This window comes from Ursus arctos, unplaced genomic scaffold, assembly GCF_023065955.2.
Source record: "Ursus arctos isolate Adak ecotype North America unplaced genomic scaffold, UrsArc2.0 scaffold_7, whole genome shotgun sequence".
Taxonomy (NCBI): domain Eukaryota; kingdom Metazoa; phylum Chordata; class Mammalia; order Carnivora; family Ursidae; genus Ursus; species Ursus arctos.
Genome location: NW_026623089.1, coordinates 33,506,878 through 33,530,726, shown reverse-complemented (window position 1 = coordinate 33,530,726; position 23,849 = coordinate 33,506,878). Strand labels below are relative to the sequence as shown.

At 40.8% G+C, this 23,849-nt stretch overlaps 1 protein-coding gene across 6 annotated transcripts in view; it reads right to left on the bottom strand.

Moving 5' to 3' along the window:
- Window positions 1-23,849, bottom strand: part of IDE (insulin degrading enzyme) — a 107,932-nt gene that overhangs the window by 4,346 nt on the left and 79,737 nt on the right. For 5 of the 6 annotated variants that reach the window (XM_026481655.4, XM_057308263.1, XM_057308261.1 and 2 more), the window contains 8 exons: window positions 22,365-22,509; window positions 19,747-19,857; window positions 18,710-18,830; window positions 16,007-16,098; window positions 14,465-14,576; window positions 11,317-11,484; window positions 3,635-3,907; window positions 2,547-2,608 (listed from right to left, as the gene is read on the bottom strand). In XM_026481655.4, coding sequence (XP_026337440.1) covers window positions 2,547-2,608; window positions 3,635-3,907; window positions 11,317-11,484; window positions 14,465-14,576; window positions 16,007-16,098; window positions 18,710-18,830; window positions 19,747-19,857; window positions 22,365-22,509 — 1,084 coding nt within the window. Of the gene's footprint in view, window positions 1-2,546; window positions 2,609-3,634; window positions 3,908-11,316; window positions 11,485-14,464; window positions 14,577-16,006; window positions 16,099-18,709; window positions 18,831-19,746; window positions 19,858-21,720; window positions 21,866-22,364; window positions 22,510-23,849 lie in introns of all 6 variants that reach the window. The other variant, XM_026481656.4, reaches the window with a different exon arrangement.

Here is a 23,849-nt window from a genome sequence, read left to right as displayed (position 1 = left end):
CAGCTCACAATGATGGTATGAGAGAAGCAAGCTGGTTCTCTCCACTCCACCAGGCTGCTATGAAGGACTTCCCTAGGTCATACCATGAACACCAGGACTGGTGAGTTGGTAGATCCTATGGGAAAGTGTCTCTTGAACTTTTCCTTAATGCTGGACCATTATCTGTCTTTTCCAAAGGGAAAACACAAGCTTTGATGAAGCTTCCCCTGAGTATACCCTCAGAGGGAGAGATCATCGACAAAGCCAAATCAGCTAAATAACTGTTTATGGACCAGTTATTATAAGCCTGGTCCTGTGCAGCTGCAATGGAAACCCTGATGATGTTGCACAACAAATGCCACCGTGGCTCCCTCTAGCTGGCAGGATGGCCCACGGGCCTGCGCTGGCCCTTCCAGCCTCTTTTAGGAGCTCAGCCCAGGTTTGCCTCCAGTAACACACAGTCCCTCATCTGAGATCGTCTCAGATTGTTTCTTAAGTTTGCTTCCAAAGATCTATTCACAATCCCTTTTCACCTAAACCTTCATTGCCCTCTTATCAACCTTTATCAATAGAGTGTAACTCCCTCTTCAGTTTCAGATTAGTCTCAATTTCCCAACCAACTTTGGACAATCTCTATCTTTCTTCCCTTTCCCCTTTCCTTTCCTTCCCCTCATTCCCTCCCTTCCTTCTTTCTTTCCTTTCCCCTTCCCTTTCCTTTCTTTCTTTTTTTAAGATTTTATTTATCTATTTATCTGGGGCGCCTGGGTGGCTCAGTCGTTGGGCGTCTGCCTTTGGCTCAGGGCGTGATCCCAGCATTCTGGGATCGAGCCCCACCATCAGGCTCCTCCGCTGGGAGCCTGCTTCTTTCTCTCCCACTCCCCCTGCTTGTGTTCCCTCTCTCGCTGGCTGTCTCTCTGTCAAATAAATAAAATCTTTTAAAAAAAATTTTATTTATCTATTTATCTGAGAGTGAGAGAGAGAGAGAGAGAGAGAGAGAAAAGAGCACGACCAGGGGGAGAGGCAGAGGGAGAAGGAGACTCTCTGCTGAGCAGGGAGCCCAATGTGGAGCTCCATCCCAGGACCCTGAGATCATGACCTGAGCTGAAACCCAAGAGTTGGACGCTTAATCAACTGAGCCACACAGGTGCTCCTGACTAATGAAACTTTTTTTTTTCTTAAAAAAAAAAAAAAAAGGTTTTTGTTTATTGATTTGATAGAGAGAGAGCACAAGCCAGGGAAGTACAGGCAGAGGGAGAGGGAGAAGCAGGCTTCCGCCTAAGCGGGGAGCCTCACTCGGGGCTCGATCCCAGGACCCTGGGACCACGACCTGAGCTGAAGGCAGGCGCTAAATGACTGAGCCACCCAGGTGCCCCCTAACAAAACTTCCTAAAGTGATTTATCATGAATCCTTTTTTTTCGGTTAAGCATCCGACTCGGGTTTCGGCTCAGGTCATGATCTCAGAATTGTAAGATCGAGCTGTGTTGGGCTCTGTGCTCAGTCTGCTTGGGATTCTCTCTCTCTCCCTCTGCCCCTCCCCCTGCTCACACACACTCTCTCTCCAAAAAAAAAATAAATAAATAAAATCATTAAAAAAAAAAAAAGTTCTGTTACTCAAAATTAAATGCTAGGCTAAAGAAATCTTTACTATGGGGTTTCTTAGAACTTTTAAAATGCTAACATAACACACTGCTGATTCTCCAAAAACAAGCATAAAGAGTACAGTCTTTCCCAAACTTACATGGTCATGAAACCCTTTCTTGTAGGTGCCCCTACTAATATCTTGGGGAACACTAGTTTACCATGGAACACAGCTAGGGAAACGATGTTGTAGACTTAGCTTAAGCTTGGTAATAAAACTCTCATTTTTTAAGACAAGAAAGACTCAGTCTTATAACTGCTAGTCTTACAAATTCAATAATTAGGTACTACGTGTAATTTCAAATGAATAGAATTTGTGGAGGGAAAGAAAAAAAATCCTCATTGCTTATGGCAACACTAGAGCAAGTTATATTAGGACATCACTCTTTTTAAACACCCAGAACTAATACTGCCTTGAACGAATGCCTTAGAAACGAAAAAGAGCTGAAAATGATCACCCTTTCTCATAAGCCACTGGGAACAGATACCTACCTTCACAAAGCAAACAGTCTGAAGCAATAAATAAACACAACTAAAACTTATATCAACGAGGAAAACATATTCCGATTTAAAGCATTCTGATTAAAACATTTAAAAAACTCTGAGGCTGAGAATTACTACTGAAGAGGTAACAGCCAAAGAGACCATTTATTAAATGCTAAGTGCCAATCACTTCATGTACCTCATTTCAATTAATACTCCTATTAATCTCTATTTTGTTTAGAGGTTTAGAAGCTCTAGTCCCCCAGGTCTTCATTCAGAAGCCACACAAGCTCCTGCTGCTGCTTCGCAGGTAGAACCCTTGAGAAGGCGAGCTGACCGAGGCTGCAGCTCTAAGCAGGGCAGCAGGTTCAAAGCAGTAACATACGACACGGCACAAATAATATTTGCTTACAAGTCAAAACCTAAACATGTAAGTTCAGCCTACCTTGTAGAATTTGATGATATCTTCCTTGGTAAGTGTCTTTAAATATGCAACTTCTGTATTGTCTGAAAAAGCAATCAAACAATAATTCACTAGTATTTCCATCTCAGGTAGCCCAGAATACTACATTAAATGACAATATACTTCACTCGGTGCTCTTCGGTATCCCTGTTTTTAAGTGATCACCAAGCCTGCAAGTAGTAAGGGGATAAATATCAAATGAAGAGTTCAGAAGATATCCTGGCTCTCTACTGAGGAGCTACTGGATCTGTAGGCTAGTCATGTCAATCTTTCTGAGCCTGTTTCTTCATCTCGAAACTGAGGTTCATAACTACTGAAAGGGGCTGTCGTGAGAACTGAGGAAAATGATGAATGACAGTAACATGATGTTACCCACATGGCAAATGGTCAAGACATGGTAGGTACTATTACCAATGGCTAAAATACAGGAAACAGAGGCCCCCCAAAAGGCGTCTTGACCAAGACCTTCAGCTTGCTGGTGTCAGAATGAGAACACAAGCAGCCCCCTGACTTCCAGTGCGGCTTAGCGGCCCACGCTGTTCATCTCTGCTGTAGAAGGAAGCCCGTGAGCAGGAGACTGCAGGGAGCACAGCTGCCCCAAATGTAAAGGCATTGACACATTTCCGGAGATCCCTGCCGGCAAATGTTTAAACCCCTGTGCCTCAGGGCAGCACTTATCTCAGGAGAGTTCAATCTGCACATTTTCCTTTTTCTTTTTTTAGTGTTGGGGGGGGGGGGGGACGACGACAGATATCTACATATCTGTGCTCTGCGCCTCAGGGGCACACTAACTGAACACAAAAAAGTGAAATCAGATTTATTATTACTGCATTACTATGAGATACAGGTAGAGCCACCTCTAGTTTTAGAGGAGGAAAAAAAAGATAAAGTCTCTAATAAAAACTGTTATTACATAAAAAAATGGTTCTTTAGAAGTGATGCACTCCGCACCCCCACCAATTAGCCCAGAACATCACCTACCAGACGGGTACCATTTTGTAGAATGGCCTCCGTGTCCTCAAACGTGAAACTTATAACCCATAAATGTCGGGGCCCTAATTTTGCCTTACCTCTGTCAAAATTGTATTGCTGAGAGATGATTTCCCCCCAGTATTTAGCACACTCTGCGGATAGTTTCTTTGGTTTGTCTAGTCGGCGGATGGCTAAAGCTTGAATGTGTTTTTGAAAAGCCTCTTCTGTCATGTCCTCTATGGACTTCTCCATGGTGATTAGGAAAGCTTCCACTCTGCTCTCTAGGTAGTGAGGTGGCTTTTCTGACTGGATGATGAATCGTAAGCCCTGTATGCCATTGGCTCGACGAGGCCCGCTGAAGACGATATAGCCTGAAACACAACCACCAGCCAGTCAGGACCTTGGCGTTTGAGCCTCAAGCCACTTTTAGTCCTTCAAGACTTACTTATCAGAGCAATAAAATCTTTCAGGCTTTATATTATCCACCTTTGAAGAAATATAAACAACTAGGATATCCTAAGTTCCTAAGGATAGAGCAAAAGAGCTCTCTGAAGAACAGTTACAAAGTTGGGAGGTAATTCTTTCTTCTTAAAAAAAAAAAAAAAAAGGAGTTAAGATGGCGGAGGAGTAGGGGACCCCTTTTTCAGCCGGTCCCCTGAGTCGAGCTGGATAGGTACCAGACCAGCCTGAACATCCACGGAATCAGCCTGAGACGCAGGAAGATACATCTGGATCTCTACAAATGAACATCTCCAGCGCTGAGTATTGAGGTACGAAGCGGGGAGCCGTGAAACCGCGCACAGATATCGGAAGATAAACAGAACGGGGAGGGAGCCGCCGCGTTCGGGCGCCGGGAAGCGGCAGCCACCTGCACGGGGGAGCGGGCGGACTCGTGAGGGCACCCGCGAGAGAGCAGACTGAGACCGTGAGCCGTGGAACGCGCGCCACCAGACTGAAAACCGGAGCTCTGGTGCGCTCACTGGAACCGGACTGAAACTGGGAGCTCTGGGAGCGCGTGGGGGCGGCTGGCGGCTGGCGGCATTAGAAACACAAAGGACAGAGACGCGCCGGCCCTGGAAGTGAGGGCTGGGTCGCCGGGTGTGGGGCGCACATCCCGGGACGCTGCAGGCTTAAGCAGCACCAACAGTAACAGAGTTAAAGTGGCCAGAACATCAGTGGAGAACGGTCCGCGATCCCCTCTGTTCTGTGACAGAGGCTGAAATTCGGCCACTGCTGCTATGACTCTCAGAAGAGGCACAGAAAACCGCCAGGGAAAGCTGCCAGAGAACAAAAGCCTGGAAATACTGGCTCACAGGGTGCCCATCCCCATCCCCCCTCGCAGGGGACACGGAGACTCTACCCAAACAGGGTTGCCTCAGTATCGGCGCGACAGGCCCCTTCCCCAGAAGGCAGGCTGAAAAATCAAGAAGCCCACATCCCTAAGATCCCTATAAAACAAGGGTGCATGGCCTGGGTCCCGGTCAATAATTTGGGCTCTGGACAACCCCGCAACCTCTCCTCATCAGAATGAGGAGAAGGAGAAGTGCCCCCCAGCAAAGAAAAGACAATGAGTCTGTGGCCTCTGCCACAGAACTAATGGATATGGACATAATCAAATTATCAGAAATGGAATTCAGAGTAACAATGGTCAAGATGATGTGTAGACTTGAAAAAAGTATTAACGAAAATGTTAATGAGAATACAGAATCTCTAAGGGCGGAAATGAGAGCAAATCTGGCAGAAATTAAAAATTCTATGAGCCACAAATGTAGTCAAAACTAGAGGCTCTGACGGCCAGGGTGAATGAGGCAGAAGAACATATCGGTGAATTGGAGGATGGGTTAGTAGAAGAGAAAGCTAAAATAGAATCTGGACTCAAAAAAATCCATGCTCAAGAATGTAGGTTACGGGAGATTACTGACTCAATGAAATGTTCCAATGTCAGAATCATCGGCATCCCTGAGGGGGTGGAGAAAAACGGAGGTCTAGAAGAGATATTTGAACAAATTGTAGCTGAAAACTTCCCTAATCTAGCAAGGGAAACAAACATTCGTGTCCAAGAGGCAGAGAGGACCCCTCCCAAGCTCAACCACGACAAACCTATACCACGTCACGTCATAGTGCATTTCGCAAATATTAGATCCAAGGATACAGTAGTGAAAGCGGCCAGGGCAAAGAAATTTCTCACATACCAAGGCAAAGGTATCAGAATTACATCAGACCTGTCTACACAGACCTGGAATGAGAGAAAGGGTTGGGGGGGCATTTTTAAAGCTCTTTCAGAGAAAAACATGCAGCCAAGGATCCTCTATCCAGCAAGGCTGTCATTCAGAATGGATGGAGAAATAAAGACATTCCAGAATCGCCAGTCATTGACCAATTTCGTAACCACGAAACCAGCCCTACAGGAGATATTAAGGGGGGTTCTATAAAAGTAAAAAGGCCCCAAGAGTGATTCAGAACAGAAAGTCACAATCTATAGAAACAAAGACTTTACTGGCAACATGGCATCATTAAATCATCTCTCTCAATAATCAGTCTCAATGTAAATGGCCTAAATGCTCCCATAAACGCCACAGGGTTGCAGATTGGATAAAAAGACATGACCCATCCATTTGCTGTCTACAAGAGACTCACTTTGAACCTAAAGATACATTCAGACTGAAAGTAAAGGGATGGAATACCATCTTTCACACCAATGGACCTCAAAAGAAAGCTGGGGTAGCAATTCTCATAGCAGACAGATTGGATTTTAAACTAAAGATTATAGTTAGAGACACAGAAGGGCACTATATTAAAGGATGTATCCAACAAGTGGATATGACAATTATAAATATATATGCCCCCAACAGGGGAGCAGCAAGATACACAAGCCAACTCTTAACCACAATAAAGAGACATATAGATAAAAATACACTAATAGTAGGAGACCTCAACACTCCACTATCAGCAATAGACAGATCACCTAAAAAGAAATCAGCAAAGGAACAAGAGCTTTGAATGCCATACTCGAAGAGTTGGACCTCATAGATATATACAGAACACTACACCCCAGAACCAAAGAATACTCATTCTATTCTAATGCCCATGGAACATTCTCAAGAATAGACCATGTTCTGGTCAACCGATACCAAAAGACTGAAATTATTCCCTGCATATTCTCAGACCACAACGCTTTGAAATTGGAACTCAACCACAAGGAAAAATTTGGAAGAAACTCAAACACTTGGAGACTAAGAACCATCCTGCTCAGGAATGATTCGATAAACCAGGAAATCAAAAATCAATTTAAACAATTTATGGAGACCAACGAGAATGAAAACACAACGGTCCAAAACCTATGGGATACTGCAAAGGCAGTCCTAAGGGGAAAATACATAGCCATCCAAGCCTCACTCAAAAGAATAGAAAAATCTAAAATGCAGTTCTTATATTCTCAGCTCAAGAAGCTGGAACAGCAACAGAGGGACAGGCCTAATCCACGCACAAGGAAGCAGTTGACCAAGATTAGAGCAGAAATCAATGAATTAGAAACCAGGAGTACAGTAGAGCAGATCGACAGAACTAGAAGCTGGTTCGTTGAGAGAATTAATAAAATTGACAGACCACTGGCAAGACTTTTCCAAAAAAATAGAGAAAGGACCCAAATTAATAAAATCATGAATGAAAAAGGAGAGGTCACAACCAACACCAATGAAATTGGAAGGATTATTAGAAACTTTTATCAACAGCTTTATGCCAATAAATTAAGCAGTCTGGAAGAGATGGAGGACTTCCTGGAAACCTATAAACTACCAAGGCTGAAACAGGAAGAAATTGATTTTTTAAACAGGCCAATTAATTATGAAGAGATTGAAACATGATAAACAACCTTTCAAAAAACAAAACTCCAGGCTCGGACGGTTTTCCTGGGGAATTCTACCACACATTCAAAGAAGAAATAGTACCTATTCTCCTAAAGCTATTTCAAAAAAATAGACACAGAAGGAAAGCTACCAAACTCATTCTATGAGGCCAATATTACCTTGATCCCCAAACCAGGCAAAGACCCCATCAAAAAGGAGAATTACAGACCGATTTCCCTAATGAATATGGACGCCAAAATCCTCAACAAGATCCTGGCTAATAGAATCCAACAGTACATTAAAAGGATTATCCATCATGACCAAGTGGGATTCATCCCTGGGATGCAAGGGTGGTTCAACATTTGCAAATCTATCAGGGTCATAGATTTTATCCAGAAGGAAAAATTCAAAAATATGATTCTCTCAATAGATGCAGAAAAAGCATTTGACAAAATACAGCATCCTTTCCTGTTTAAAACCCTTCAGAGTGTAGGGATAGAGGGTACATTCCTCAATCTCATAAAAACCATCTATGAAAAGCCTACAGCAAGTATCATTCTCAATGGGGAACAGCTGGAAGCCTTTCCCATAAGATCAGGAACACGACAAGGATGCCCACTCTCGCCACTATTATTCAACATAGCACTAGAAGTCCTTGCAACAGCAATCAGACAACAAAAAGGGATAAAAGGTATCCAAATCGGCAAAGAAGAAGTCAAAATGTCTCTCTTCGTAGATGACATGATACTCTATATGGAAAACCCAAAAGAATCCACGCCCAAACTATTAGAAGTTATAGAGCAATTCAGTAACGTGGCGGGATACAAAATCAATGCTCAGAAATCAGTTGCATTTCTATACACGAATAATGAGACTGAAGAAAGAGAAATTAGGGAATCGATCCCATTTACAATAGCACCAAAAACCATACGTTACCTTGGAATTAACTTAACCAGAGACGTAAAGGATCTATATTCTAGAAACTATAAATCACTCTTGAAAGACATTGAAGAAGACACAAAAAGATGGAAAAATATTCCATGCTCATGGATCGGAAGAATTAACATAGTTAAAATGTCCATGCTACCCAGAGCAATCTACACTTTCAATGCTATCCTGATCAAAATACCAAGGACATTTTTCAAAGAACTGGAACAAATAGTCCTTAAATTTGTATGGAACCAGAAAAGGCCCCGAATCGCCAAGGAACTGTTGAAAAGGAAAAACAAAGCTGGGGGTATCACAATGCTGGATTTCGAGCTGTACTACAAAGCTGTGATCACAAAGACAGCATGGTACTGGCACAAAAACAGACACATAGACCAATGGAACAGAATAGAGAACCCAGAAATGGACCCTCAGCTCTTTGGGCAACTAATCTTTGATAAAGCAGGAAAAAACATCCAGTGGAAAAAAGACAGTCTCTTCAATAAATGGTGCTGGGAAAATTGGACAGCCAAATGCAAAAGAATGAAACTTGACCAATCTCTCACACCATACACAAAGATAAACTCCAAATGGATGAAAGACCTCGATGTGAGACAGGAATCCATCAAAATCCTAGAGGAGAGCATAGGCAGCAACCTCTACGACATCGGCCAAAGCAACCTTTTTCATGACACATCTCCAAAGGCAAGAGAAACAAAAGATAAAATGAAGATGTGGGACTTCATCAAGATAAAAAGTTTCTGCACAGCCAAGGAAACAGTCAAAAAAACTAAGAGGCAGCTCACGGAATGGGAGAATATATTTGCAAATGATGCTACAGATAAAAGACTGGTATCCAAGATCTACAAAGAACTTCTCAAACGCAATACGCGAGAGACAAATAAACAAATCATAAAATGGGCAGAAGATATGAACAGACACTTTTCCAATGAGGACATACAAATGGCTAACAGACACATGAAAAAAATGTTCAAAATCATTAGCCATCAGAGAAATTCAAATCAAAACCACACTAAGATACCACCTTACGCCAGTTAGAATGGCAAAAATTGATAAGGCAAGAAACAACAATTGCTGGAGAGGATGTGGAGAAAGGGGATCCCTCCTACATTGTTGGTGGGAATGCAAGTTGGTACAGCCACCCTGGAAAACAGTGTGGAGGTCCCTTAAAAAGTTAAAAATTGAGCTACCCTATGATCCAGCCATTGCACTATTGGGTATTTACCCCAAAGATACAGACGTAGTTTAGAGAAGGGCCATATGCACCCCAAAGTTCATAGCAGCATTGTCCACAATAGCTAAATTGTGGAAGGAACCGAGATGCCCTTCAACAGATGACTGGATTAAGAAGTTGTGGTCCATATATACAATGGAATATTACTCAGCTATCAGAACGAGTTCTCAACATTTGCTGCAACATGGACGGCACTGGAGGAGATAATGCTAAGTGAAATAAGTCAAGCAGAGAAAGACAATCATCATATGATTTCTCTCATCTATGGAACATAAGAACTAGGAAGATCGGTAGGGGAAGAAAGGGATAAAGAAAGGGGGGGTAATCAGAAGGGGGAATGAAGCATGAGAGACTATGGACTCTGAGAAACAAACTGAGGGCTTCAGAGGGGAGGTGGGTGGGGGAATGGGATAGACTGGTGATGGGCAGTAAGGAGGGCACGTACTGCATGGTGCACTGGGTGTTATACGCAACTAATGAATCATCGAACTTTACATCAGAAACCAGGGATGTACCGTATGGTGACTAACATAATATAATAAAAAAACATTAAAATAAAAAAATAAAAGGAAAAAACCCTCTCCATTATTCAGCCTCACATCCCACAACTCCTGTCTGCCAGCTAATCATCCTCAGTCTATGTGAAAGTCATTCCCACCCCTAGGACAGCCTGAATTCGTTTTTATCCCCTAACCAGGATTCCAGCTCTGTTTCCTTTCACATCCAAGTTCTTTATGTGAATCCATTCCTGGACCAACTCTATTCGGACTAAAAGTCTCGAGAGACCGAGTAACAGAAGGTTACACTTCCGCTGTCATCTTGTGAGCTACGCACTGTCACCCTTCCACAGCTTTTTCAAACTGAGCTTGTGGGTTTTGTCCTTCAGCTGCTCTGCCCTGAACCACATCTCTGACAGCTGTGGTGTCTTTGGGTCCCACTTCTGAGGAAGTCACTATCTTCAGCATGACCTTTGAACTCTGAAGACTCTTAGCAACATTACCACACTGCATGGTAACTATTCCTTTATAGTTTGTTTATGGTCTGTCTCCCCCGCCATCATGGCAGCTCAGAGAGGGCAGGGACTTCTCTTCTGTTCATTGCTGATCAGATAGTGAGCTCCTTGAAGGGAAGGACCATTCATAGCTTACCCACTTTCCATGACCAGCATCCAGTGTGGTGGTTGTTTAAAAAATGAAAATACCTGGAAAGACTCATCCAAATCCTCTTTCATTGGTTCTTCCCAGTCATTACTGGGGCTTCTTTCTTTTCTCATTGATTAAACCTGCCAGGATCTCCAGGACTTTTAATAGTGCCTAAAACTCTGCCTGAAACATTTTCTCAAGACTTACCAAGTACCTTCTATATGCCTCAGGCTTGGGATACAAAGATGGATAAGAGATAATACCTGCCCTCAGGGAACCCAAAGTTTCATGAATCTAAGCTTCTCTGTATGGCTTGCCTTCCATAATAAATAACCTGCAATTAGCACCCTCTCCCCCATCCAAAATATCCTTTATTGACATGTATGTACTGTAAACGCACAGTCTTCTCCTTAAGAATTGCTTTACTGTCCAAAAGATGTTAATTGCTTATTTTTTAGAGGCGGATTCCCCATAATCAAGGTTTTCACAAGCCTTTCTCGATATAGCAACTGCAGCACCATGCAAGGGGACTGTACATGTGGAGAATGTTTTCTGAGGACAAGGGTTGCTCAAAGTCTACGGTCTCCTACTAGTCCCCGCTTCCCTCTCACCCAGCTGCTCCTTGGTACGCAGGGTATTGAAGCAAGGTTCGGAGATGATTTGACAGAAGAGCTCTAGAAACATATTCTCGGAGGTGCTCTGCATGTCTGTCTGGTAGTATATCTCGATGCCACAGTTATTGTGAACTTCATTCCTCTGCTGATACACGAACCATCCTCCTAGGAAGTTTCAAAAAGAGAACAGGTTCAAAAACTTATTTACGGTTTAATAAAGCCAATGTTTTGCCTGGCTTTTTGAAGTTGTTCTATTTGGTTGGTGTTTTTGGCAATTCCAAACTGCAACTAATTTATTAAGAATGTGAAACTCAACTGAGGGCTTCAGAGGGGAGGGGGGTGGGGGAATGGGATAGGCTGGTGATGGGTAGTAAGGAGGGCACGTATTGCATGGTGCACTGGGTGTTATACGCAACTACTGAATCATCGAACTTAACATCAAAAACCAGGTATGTACTGTATGGTGAATAACATAATATAATAAAAAATATTATTATGGAAAAAAAAAAAAAGAACGTGAAACTCAACTAACTTACCTAAGGGACTCCTTAGTTAAATACGGTGATTTGAACTTGGCAGGCCCTCAATAAACATTCATCAAATTTAAAGGGCAAAAAACTTACAAAAGACCCATTTTATGGCTAAGTATTAATGCTAAGTAAGGTCCACAGTTAATACAAAATATAAGTTAATGTATGTACTAGATTAGAACTAGCTGATACAGATAAGAACCTCAACGGAAATACCACTTATGTTTTAATAAACATACAAAAACAATTCTTTCAAAATTACTAGTTGTAAACCATAAGAGACTCTTAATCTTAGGAAACAAACTGAAGGGTGTTGGAGGGGAGGGGAGTAGGAGGCATGGGGTGGCTGGGTGATGGACACTGGGGAGGGTATATGTTGCGGTGAGTACTGTGTGTTATGTAAGACTGATGAATCACAGACCTGTACCCCCGAAACAAATAATACATCATATGTTAATAATAAAAAAATTAAGGAAAATAAATAAAATTACTAGTTGTGCCTTTATTATCTTACATTTCGACATATCTACATTCTATTTAGCATTTAATCTCAATATCAACACACTAAAGATCATTTCAGAAATTTACACAAATGTATATAATGCTTGGAGATAACTTAGTCTAATACCTCACTGTAGGGATGAGGAAACTAGGACCCTGAGAAGCAGAGGGACTTGTTTAAGGACACCACATTGCAATGGTGGAAAAGAGCAAAGACTAAAACTCAGATGTGTTGATCAAATAGCAACGCATAACAGTTACAAAGAGATGATCATGCTTTATGATTTAATAACTTTACTTCATGAGCCGTCAATGTGACTGAGCATAAACAGTGTTTAGTACTTAGTATAAGATTCCCAAAGAAGATATCTCAGAGTAGTAATGAAACGTTTGTTCACTTACAGATGGTGATTTAGACATCAACAGTGAAGGGAGGCACATAGCTGGAGTTGTATTTCACCTATTTCATTTTTCTGACCAGATCCAAGTTTGACCAACAGTCACACTTTCTGATCGTATCCTGGCGGCACAAAGTTTCCTCTTACCACAAGAGGAAGGGGAACATGGTGTGTAAGGCTACTGTGACCGCCCCCCTCCCAACTTCTAGCCTTTTCACATATACCCCCAAATGTCTCCTCCTTCACAATGCCTGACAATTTTCTTTTTAAATTACAAATATTGTCTTCTGGAGAATTAACTGAAGAACTGTGTAAGACAGTCACACCTGGTCAATTGGCTAAATTAGAATGATTTCCTAACACCCAGCATTTGGAGAATGGAATGTGAACTGAGCTATTTCTGAGCATGGAACAACTTGCAAGTGCACTTGGAAAGCAAAAGAGATAAGGCCCTAGGAGAGCAGAGAGAAAGCAAGAAGTGGGATAAAAAAAGGTGTGAAAGACTGATTTCACTTTGAAAATCTGTTTCTGGACTGGCCTCCCTTTCCCCGACGCCCAAGTGCTATGGTTTCTGACTGGCACATCCTGAATCTTCTCTGCCCTGCAGCGGTGAGAAAGGAACAAACCTGAGGTAACACCATGTTGGAGTAGCTTTAGCAGCTTCTCAAAGGACCCAGAAACAGCCCCCAACCTTAGGAAATGTATAGTCTAACAATAGAAATGGAGATGCACTTCAATCCCAACACAAGAGAAGAAGTGCTCAGTGGCTTCAACCAGGAGAGCTTCAGAAAAACCTGTGCTGGGAGGTCCAAAGAGAAGGACTACTTCCAGCTGGGAGTTTTAGGAAAAGTTTAGTGGAACAGGTGGCTTGTAAGATGGGGTGTGGAAGAATAGGGTATAGATGTCTATAAGGAAGAGAGAAGAAAAGGGAGCACTATTTCAGGCAGAAGAAATTGTGTTTGTGTGTGTGTGTGTGTGTGTGTGTGTGTGTGTGTGTGTGTAGGGGGAGCGTGGAGCACAGACCACGCATGCCTGGAAACAGCCAACAATCACATTTAGCTAAAAACAAAAGAACACAAAAAAACCAATGCTTCTCATCCTCAGTCTAATTTACTACCTATTATATAATTTTGAACAATAACTAAAAATGATGCTTAATGAGTTTTTCTATGAAAAGAAACCATTGTCAATACAAAAGTAATCCAACACTGCAAACTCCAGTGTATTAATTATTACCCATTCTTTTATGCTAATTCCTTATGAAATATGCATGTAATGGATACATGCTTTTGTTTGCACCTGTGAGTTTCCTAAAACTACTTCTGCCAAAGACTCCTATGGGCTTCCAATTCAGTATTATGATTCTAGTTTCCATTTTTCATAAATAGATTTTATTTCATGCTTCACAGTCAACATTTCCTTAGCTTTGTACCTTTTTTACTTCCTAACTTTTCTACATTCAACTACCAGTCAATTCCAATGTCATTCTCTTCAAAATAATTGCCTATCTCCAATTTCACCTCTTTGGCCTTCCTACAGAGAATTTTCTCGCAGAATTACTTCTCTTTAACCATACTTCTATAAATAGTAGAGGATCCCAGGAGATCTTTACCATAAAACTATACATTATCACCCAAGTGACTCCAACCCACCTGTAATCACCCACAACATTATGCCAAAGTAGTCCGTTCCCAAAGTTAAGACATTCCAACTTACTGTCAGGGAGCTGAACTTCTCTATACCGAACCAGCTGACTTGGAAGAAGAGGTTTTGTATGAGCATGTTCAATGAGGGTGTCTTCAACCATCTGCATAATTCCTAGCGCAGCCTGTGGAAAAAGGGCACGGCACATTATAAAACCACAAATGTTGTCTTGTCTGTGAGAATAAAAATAGTACACTGGGTGGCGGCCCATGCAATATGAAAACAACACACTTACGAAAAAAACTAGTTTATCATAAAAATGGATTTTTAAACATTAAATATATTTGATCCTATTCAAATGGATAAAAGTTGAATGTCAATTGGCAATTGGTAGAGGTGAAGAAAAACAGACCCAGACCAGCATCAACAGCGATCTCAATGCTGCGGGAAAAGGTACCACCTAAGCTGGAGAGGTACTGGTGATGGAAAGTTGGTCCCAAGTGAATGACCCTGACCACAAACACTTGGGGTTATAGCAAAGCAAAGGAAGTGAGTGAGCATATGGCTTTTTAAAAAATAAAACTGGGGTGTCTAGGTGGCTCAGTCAGTTGAGCATCTGACTCTTGGTTTCAGCTCAGATCATGATCTCAGGGTTGGGAGATCGAGACCCACACTGGGCTGCGTGCTCAGCGGGGTGTCTGCCTGAGATTCTCTCTCTCCCTTTCCCTGTGCCCCTCCCCCCACTCTCGTGCACTCTCTCTCTCTCAAATAAATAAATAAAATCTTTAATAAATAAATCTGACCTTAGTAAAAATTCCTGTCTCTGCCACTTATTAGCATCTGCCCTTCGGCATACTGTTTTGGAGGCAATACAGCAGAGTAGTAGGGAAAGTGTGGGGTCTTTTGTTTTAAAGATTCTATTTATTTATTTGTGAGAGAGAGAGAGAGAGAGAAAGAGAGCACACAACGAGGAGCAGCAGGCAGAGGGAGAAGCAGGCTCCCCACTGAGCAGGGAGCTGAGGCAGGGCTCTATCCCAGGACCCTGGGATCATGACCTGAGCCAAAGGCAGACACTTAACCAACTGAGCCACCTAGGCGTCCTGAAAGCACGGAGTCTTGAGAGAGGCTGCCAGAATTCCAGAATGGGAATTCCAGAAACCTTTCCATGTGCTAAACATTTAGCATGTACCATTTAATTTAATCTTTAAACTCTAATTTGCAGATGGAAAAAACTGAGTACTGAAAGGTTAACACATTTCGGTAGAATAAATATCTAGTATGTGGCAGAGTCAGGATTTAAATGCAGTTTGATTCCACACCATGTGCTCTTATCCACTACACAGTCCTACTGTCCTACACAGAGTAGGGGTAATTACTCCCATTTCCTCCTGTGACTGCACAAGACAGGCAAGAGCAGAGGAAGCAGCCACAAAAGTAGGTCCAAAGTTAACCACCATGATTCTACTCCCCGATATGCTGTCCTACCTTCCTCCATAGAGCAGAGAAGTCAACACTAACGTGCTTATAATCACACTGTGGTGAATAGTCTTAGGCCAGAGTAAAGAAAATCTCTACACTGGTCCATAAAAGTCTGCTCGAACCTCAACCACCCACCTGCTTTGTTATGTTTCCATGGAGAAGGGCTTCGATGTGCAGCCGTGACAGGAGCTGAGGTATGAAGGCCTTAAGGCGAGGAAGGGTGACATCTGTAAAGGTGTAAAAAATAGTGAGTTCTGTCTATGAGGTTTCAAAAGAAACCACCCTGAGCTACTTGAAGACTTACAGAAGAGTTACAAAAACAGTACAGAGTTCTGTATACCCTTTACCCAGTTTCCCTGAATATTAAGATCTTTTCACACAGTACAATGGTCAAAACTAAGAAATTAACAATATTACAATATTAATCACTAACACAGTTATGTGCTAGTGCTGTAGGTTTCCTCTAATCTATGACAGTTTCCGTCTTTCCTTGTCTTTTATGACCCTAAGATTTTTGAAGAGTACTGTTCAGTTTCTTTATAGAATGCCCTTTAAGTCTGTCCAGTGTTTTCCCATGATTAAACTGAGCTTAACTACTCAACTACTAGGAAGAATACCACAGAGGTAATGTGCCCTTATCAACACATATCAGGGGAACATGATGTTGATATGTTGTTGTCCTGATGATGTTAACACTCACCACGTGGTTACGGTGGTGTATCCTGTCTTTACTGTGAGTGCACTGTTTTCATCTTTCAGTTATAACAGAGTAACTCATGTATGTTCCTACAAGTACACAGGTAAAGCCACCTGCCCATCGATGCTGACTTTTCCCACTGTGATTAGTAAATATTTATATGGGGGGAAATACACTTTGAGACTATACAAATATCCTGTTTTCCCTTACTCATTAATTTTAGCATCCAATGGTGTACATTGCCTGTATCAATTACTATTATGGCATCATAATAGTGATTTTCTGTTCCCCTCATTCCTTTTCCATGTATTGATTTGATTCTTCAATAAGAAAGAGTTGTCCCTTCTCCATTAGGACATCATACTAGTAACTGCTGCAGTGGATGCCAAAAACAGTGACTGAATTCAAAGAGACATGGGAAGGGAATTAACCAGTGCCTACTATGGGTCTGCTGTTTTATATATGTTATCTTATAAGCCTCAAACTATGCACTACTATCCCCATTTTAAAGGTGAGAGAACCAAAGTGAAGAAAATTTAAGTTTCTTTCCAAAGGCATCAAGCTAGGAAGTTGTAGAGCTGGCATTTGACCCCTGGTCTGACTAATCTTGAAGTGCACCCTTGTTCTCCAGACCCCGTGAGCACTCTCTGCAGATCTCTACCACAACACCTACTCTTTTTGCCTATACTGCAATAATCTGTTTACATTCAGGCTTGGCCGCTAGATTGGAACTCCTTGATCCAAGAAACCCCATCTATAACTGATCATTTTTTATCTCAAGCACCTGAAGTCTAGGGCCTGCTGCACAGCAGTCGGTAAATGCTGTTGGACCAAACTGAACTCTGAGGTTCCTGCTACCCGGCACCTGGACAGCTGACTGACTTACAGTCCTGAGGCAGCCAGCCTCTCACATTGAAATGTCTCCACGTTAAGCCACGTCAACATTCCTGTGACATTTTGTCACAACAAAAGGATTATTTATTTGAGCAGAGAATGTCAACCTAAAAAGTGCTTTCTCTATAAAAAACACATTTTAGGTTTCATATGCCTATGATATACTTTAGAGCTTATTCTGCTTAAAATTTATATACCGTCTGACCCAGAATCTAACAAAGGGGGGGAAAAATCCAAAACTTTTGCTTTTTGATTATGCTGAGTACAAGTTCAAGTTTTAAAACAGTTTTTAAATCAATTATGTGTTTTTTAAAAAAAGGTAAAATTCTCACTCTAAACTAGACATGACTCAAACATTTTGCAAAGTATATTAAAATGCCAAATTAAAAATGCATTAGTTCTAGTCAATGAATTTTAAAATCTATACGCCTATCCAATGTCTGAGGCAACCAATAAAATGTTGTCAGTACTCTGCTCTTGATTTGTCACTGAAGACATCAAAAGCATTATACTTACATAATAAGTATAAGTAAGGACTTATCATAAAAGGTCATTAAAAATTCAACAGTATTCTTTTACTGCTGAGCATGTGGGGGAAAAGATTAATTAGTAAAGTAATACTGAGAAGCAAGACAGATAAAACAATAAAGGGTACTATCAGTCTACATTCTTTCCAATAAAATAATCCTAAGTAATTTCATTCCATTCACTAGGCATTCATTAGATGCAAACTGAGGACATACTTTATACTGGATACCAAATAAAAAGCATAAAAAGAAGGCATAATCACTGTCCTCAAGGAATTTAGGGCTTTCAAGCAAAACCTCTGAAAACTAGATTTAAGATTTTAGAAAAAAAGCAACAAAACGACTCTTTAGGCTTTACACATTTTCCAGTTTTTAACTGAACAGATCTAAAGATGCCTGAGCGCACTTCCTACATGGTAAGACTTTCAAGCTCAGTACCTTTATCCTCTTCTGAAAACTTCAACATCAACAAGGTAAGTGTTTTGGTCAAACCTTTAGTCACCTGCAGAAATCTATCAACAGCAATAACTAACTGCTACGGGTCCAGGCTGAAAGCAGCAAATGTGGCTACACTGCCTGAATATGAAAGCCACTTTGAAGGCCACCACAGTTTTTTATAAAAAACTCTAAGTTATTAGAAAGCATAAACACTAGATATCAGGATAAATCAAAATGATTTTAGAAAAAAATGAAGAAGGTTATAAGTAGAGAAAGTCTCACCATCCAGGGCTTCCTTTAATTCATCCTTCGTCCAGGCCACTTCCGTCATCAGCAGGCGGAGGTAGTACATGGCGTGCTGGTGAGGCTGCTCGGCTCGGAAATTGTTAAGAGAGCGCATATACTAGTGAAGGGAGACATGGGTTCGTTAATTTTATAAGTCCTCAAATTCATTTAAAAAGATCAACTATAATCAAACTTCATTCTGCATAAATCCTGTGTTACTGGGATGCAGGAATATTTGCTTCCTTCTACTTTTGGAAGTGAGGTAATTTAGAATGGGGCTTACTTGAATACTCTCTGATCCTTAAATTAAAGGGTATGTTTTTTTTTTTTTTTTTGTCTGGGCTGCTGCTTTATCCCCAGCACCTGACATGTGGTCTAAGTGTCCTCACTATGGGACTTCTTTTACCCTCATAAGTCCCCAGTTTTCAGGGCCTGCATCTCTTGGTATCCTTTGATTCTGTACCACAAGGCCATTCCAAAAGTCTCTATGAGCAAGCAGCATGTCCACTTATACACAAGATACTGGATCTTTATCTGAAAACTACATTTGAAAATGGTAATTTTTCTTCTGGTGTACAATTAAGGTCACAGTTTGGCTTTTAAAATAGCTGTCCATCCCGTATTTCCATTATCAGGCCAACTGTGAGTTGAGTTTCAGTGGAAGACACATCAAGCCTAAATAGTCTGCCCTAATGTGACAAGGTTCTCATGGCAGGAAGACCTCAGTCTGCAGAATCATGTGTCCTTCTGAAGTGGAGGGTGGATGAAACTTTCCCTCACAGCTACTAGATCCACCTCAGGCTTCTCTCTGAAAGTCAGTGCTGCAACCTTCCCAGCTCTTGAGGGTCAGGTGTCCCTGAGTCACCCAGGGTCATTTTCTGGGTAGAGCACAGGACTTAGCAAAGACAGAGTGAGAGCACTGCCATAGCGTTAGTAGTGCTTCTCCTCCTGTCCTCTTAGAAATGTTCACAATAAGACAAAATTACCACCTTATGAACAACAACAAGATCACAAAAATGAGTTCAGAAACTTACTGCCTCTTTGATAATTTCAAATCTTTTTTCATCAATCTCAAAGGTAGCCATTTTCTCAATAATCTTCTTTAGCAAAATCGGCTGCTTGTCATTGTAACCTTTCACCGAAAGCTACAAAAAAGAGTTCAGGGTATTAGAAGTCTAAAAATATCACGAAAAAACTTCCAAATAAACACCTTAAGCTTGATTTTTAAACACTAAGAAAATCCCAAAGCCAGGTATATTAAAATAAAAGTGAAGGAGAATTCAATTATTTTATCTTCTCATAAATATAATTTAGGAAGAGAACATTAACCATCTTTATTTACTAATAACCCAAAAGCCTAATTTTGCTATTCCTAAATAAAGTCGACAATAGGAAAACTCACCTGACGCCAAACTACAGCAGAACACACCACATATCAAAATTTCTCATTAAATCAAAATTAACTGCAGAATGTGTTCTAGGTTTAATCTTCAAAAATAACTTGTAAGGAATGGCAGGCTTAAAGCTTTTATAAACGTGGTAAGAAGATAAAAATCACCAGTAGTATCATCTAGCCAACTGTTACGTATATCTCAAAACTGTTTATATTTAAGTATTTTTTTTAAATCATCTTTGGTGAAATTAGGCGGCCCCAGTTTTGTGTGTGGGTGTATATACTTCTGTGGCACTTTGCCATTTTTGTCATTCAGTGTTGCCCAAAAAGGATCCATACATCTCACCACTTGCTTGTTTGATGAGTTCTCCCGATGTATCAAAAGCCAATGGCAAAACAGATGTGCTGCGAAGACACACTGTCTGTACTATCAGGACTTTTGCCTTGGGACAATTTAATAGTCTCCAAAAGCTAACCCTGGAAAAGTAGGGGATGCCTATTATTATATTTCCACACGGTGGCACCCTCAGCAATAGAGGACACATTGCAACTGGAATACCTCTAAAAGCCTCTACCTAATACAAAATGATAGACAAGAACCTCAGGAGTGAGGCCATGAAGAGCATATCATGTACCACGGGAATCAGAATGACAACTAGCAGAAAGCTCATTTTGTCATAAATTAAAAATTATTTTAATGGTAATATGCTACTAAAACGCAATAGCAAAAAATCAACAATAGATTCTGACTTTTCTATTTGGAGATTATTTTGATCTCTGAGCTTCAAATTTCCCTAGACTCCGAAAATGGTTAGGTATGTACACACTTACACATTAGATAAAAGCTACTGGAAATTTTACTTGTGTTAAAAAAAAAAAAAAAAAGCACTACAAAATAAAACTTTAAAACCCTAAAATCTTTTGTATAAGAATTTACAAAGAGGAGTACGAGTACACAGCACATGCTCTCATTTTAGTTGTTACTAAAACATACGCTATTTTTTCAAGAACAGTGCAGATGAATGTGTGCCATAGAAAGGATGTTAATTTGTAAATGAGATTAAAGTTTTGGAAACACATCAGAAATAATTTCAGGAGAAAAAACCTAGTTATTTCTTGGGATGTTTTTAATAATGCTTATTTTAAAACACACTTAAAAGTACTTAATGGTGCATGCTACAAAATAAATTAAATGAAAACATCAAATGTATTTGACCACAGGAGCTTTCTACCGCTGTCAGCAAAAATAAAGGAAACTTATTAGGACTGAAATTCAGGCACCACAACAATAACTACAGATATTTTTCACTTACAGATGTTAATACACTCAAGCATGGAAAGAACAACATGCCTTCAGAATTAATATGTTAAACATTTCAAGCAGAGGAACATGCAAATAAATGTAGCACACAAACATGTTCACAAATTGCACTAAACTCTACTGAATCATTCATTAGTGGAACTACTACTAATTTGAGTTCTTCAATCATTAAAAAGGTGCAAGGAAAAAACCATCAACCTTCTTGTTTAAAAATGCAGAAGTTAATAGTTTTCCCAAGCTCAACAGAATGCTTAAATGGTGTGGCGCCTTTTCTTTGGTTTTCATTTTACTTACAAGTATTGCATTCATTCCTGATGCAATGCCATAGCTCAAACCTGAGAGGCGTGCTGCATATGTATACTCTTTTAAATCATCCTTCAATAACCTGATAAACAGGTATGTCATGTTGCAATGGAGAGGATCAGCATAAATGTAGCGACTAACAAAAAGAAAAACAAAAGAAATGCTTTGATACCTCAAGCAGTGGCATGGTAATGAAGAAACATGACCGAAGAGTATGGATATGCAGCCTCATGATCTGAATTTCTAGGGAAACAGAATCGGCCAACCTTATGTTTTACAATGGCAGGAAGACATCATTCTGTTGTCAAAGACCAAGATTTCACATAGAGACTGGGTGAGATCTAAACCTCAATCAGGGTCCCATTTTGTTTGAGGAGAAAAAATATGACAATCTGATGAAAGATGTTAAAAAAAAAACAAAAACAGAAATCAAGGAAAATTTGCATAATGTGAATGTAATCACTGAATACTTAGAATAAGAGCTAACTGAAAAATTAAATGATGAGAAAATATGATTAGCCATAAATATTTTTTTAAAAAGAAATTAAACTCATATCCTCAATCAAAAATGCTTCCATCAAATCAATACAAAAAAAATGTTGATGAGTGGAAGGCTCTAAGACGTGGGTACTTACATACATCCCATAGATGGTATTTTGGAGGTCATAGCTCAAGCCTGCTAGCTCTGCTGCATATGCATACTCGTTGAGTGAGTCTTTGAGGAGCTCAAGGTACAAATAGGCCATGTTACAGTGCAAGGGGTCCACATAAGCAAATGGGCTGGAAGAAAATGTTGACAGTAAAATAGCTGATTTATTACTTCCCAATGTGATGTGGCCTTTTGAGATGGATCAAGAAACTGAACATCGGTTAATATCATTTCCTGAAGATATGGTTTGAATTCTTGAGTCTGTTCTTCTCGGGAGGCAAAAAAATACAAGATGTCTGAAAAAGCAGCCTGAAATATGCCATGTGTGCTGGTGGTGGTGAGGAGGGAGAAGCAACTGTTTGCCCCAGATGGTGTGTGGCCAGACGGGCAAGTCAGAAATTCAGGGCAGGTACAGAGTGGGAACAGGCTAAAAGGCATGCCTGTGTTAGGCTAAAAGAAGGAGGCATAGTGGGGCATCTGGCTGGCTCAGTTAGAAGGGCACACGACTCTTGATCTCGGGGTCGTGAGCTCCAGTCCCACACTGGGTCTTACTTAAGATGAAAAATAAATTAAAAAAAAAAAAAAGAAGAAGAAGGAGGCATGGCCAACAGAGCTCATCAGGCATTTGCAAGTCGTCCTCCCTCTAAGCAAGCCATACCGTGGGGGGACATGAGTATGAGACTGAGAAGTTTGTGTGCTGTGATTTTTCAACTTAAACAAGAAAAACGGAGACCTGTGAAATGTGAGCTCATCTCTGAGCTTCCCGCTAAACCAATGAAGTTACAGCACTGTCAGTAAAATAACTGATAATTCCCACCATATGACTGCAGACAGAGCTAGGAAAAAATATTAAAATTTAAAAAAATACTTAAGAAAAGCAACCAAAATGAGGAAACAATCAGAGTACAAGAGCTAAATAGGCCACAGATATCACCTAACTTGAATCATCTCCCAAATAAGAAACACGGCTTTTCACATGTCACCTGGGCTGGTAGTGGCGGAATTAGTGACCTGCTCACTCGATTATATGACACTGCTTACCTTTATGACAAACAAGTAAGAGTCATTCACTCAACAAATGTGTATCACACGCTTACTACTGTAATACACGGAAGCAGGTATGGCTCTGAAGAGCCTAGTGCTGGGCTCTTCTCTAGGTACTGGGAATAAAATCAGGCAAAGTCACTGACCTGACAGAGTTTAATAGTATAGTTGGAGGAGAGAATTAATTTTAATAAATCGAGTGGGGATAGTGCTATGAAAAAAATTAAGCAGGGTAAGAATAGGAATGAAGGGTGGTGGTAGTAAGATGAGACGACTGCTAATTACATAAGATAGTTAATCAATGCCTCTCTCATAAGGTGACATCTGGGCCTAGACCTGAAGGAAGCAAAGGAGCAAGCTCTGGGACATCTGAGTGGGGCAGGTTGAGGAAACAGCCAGTGCAAAGGACCTGAGGCCAGGTGCCTAC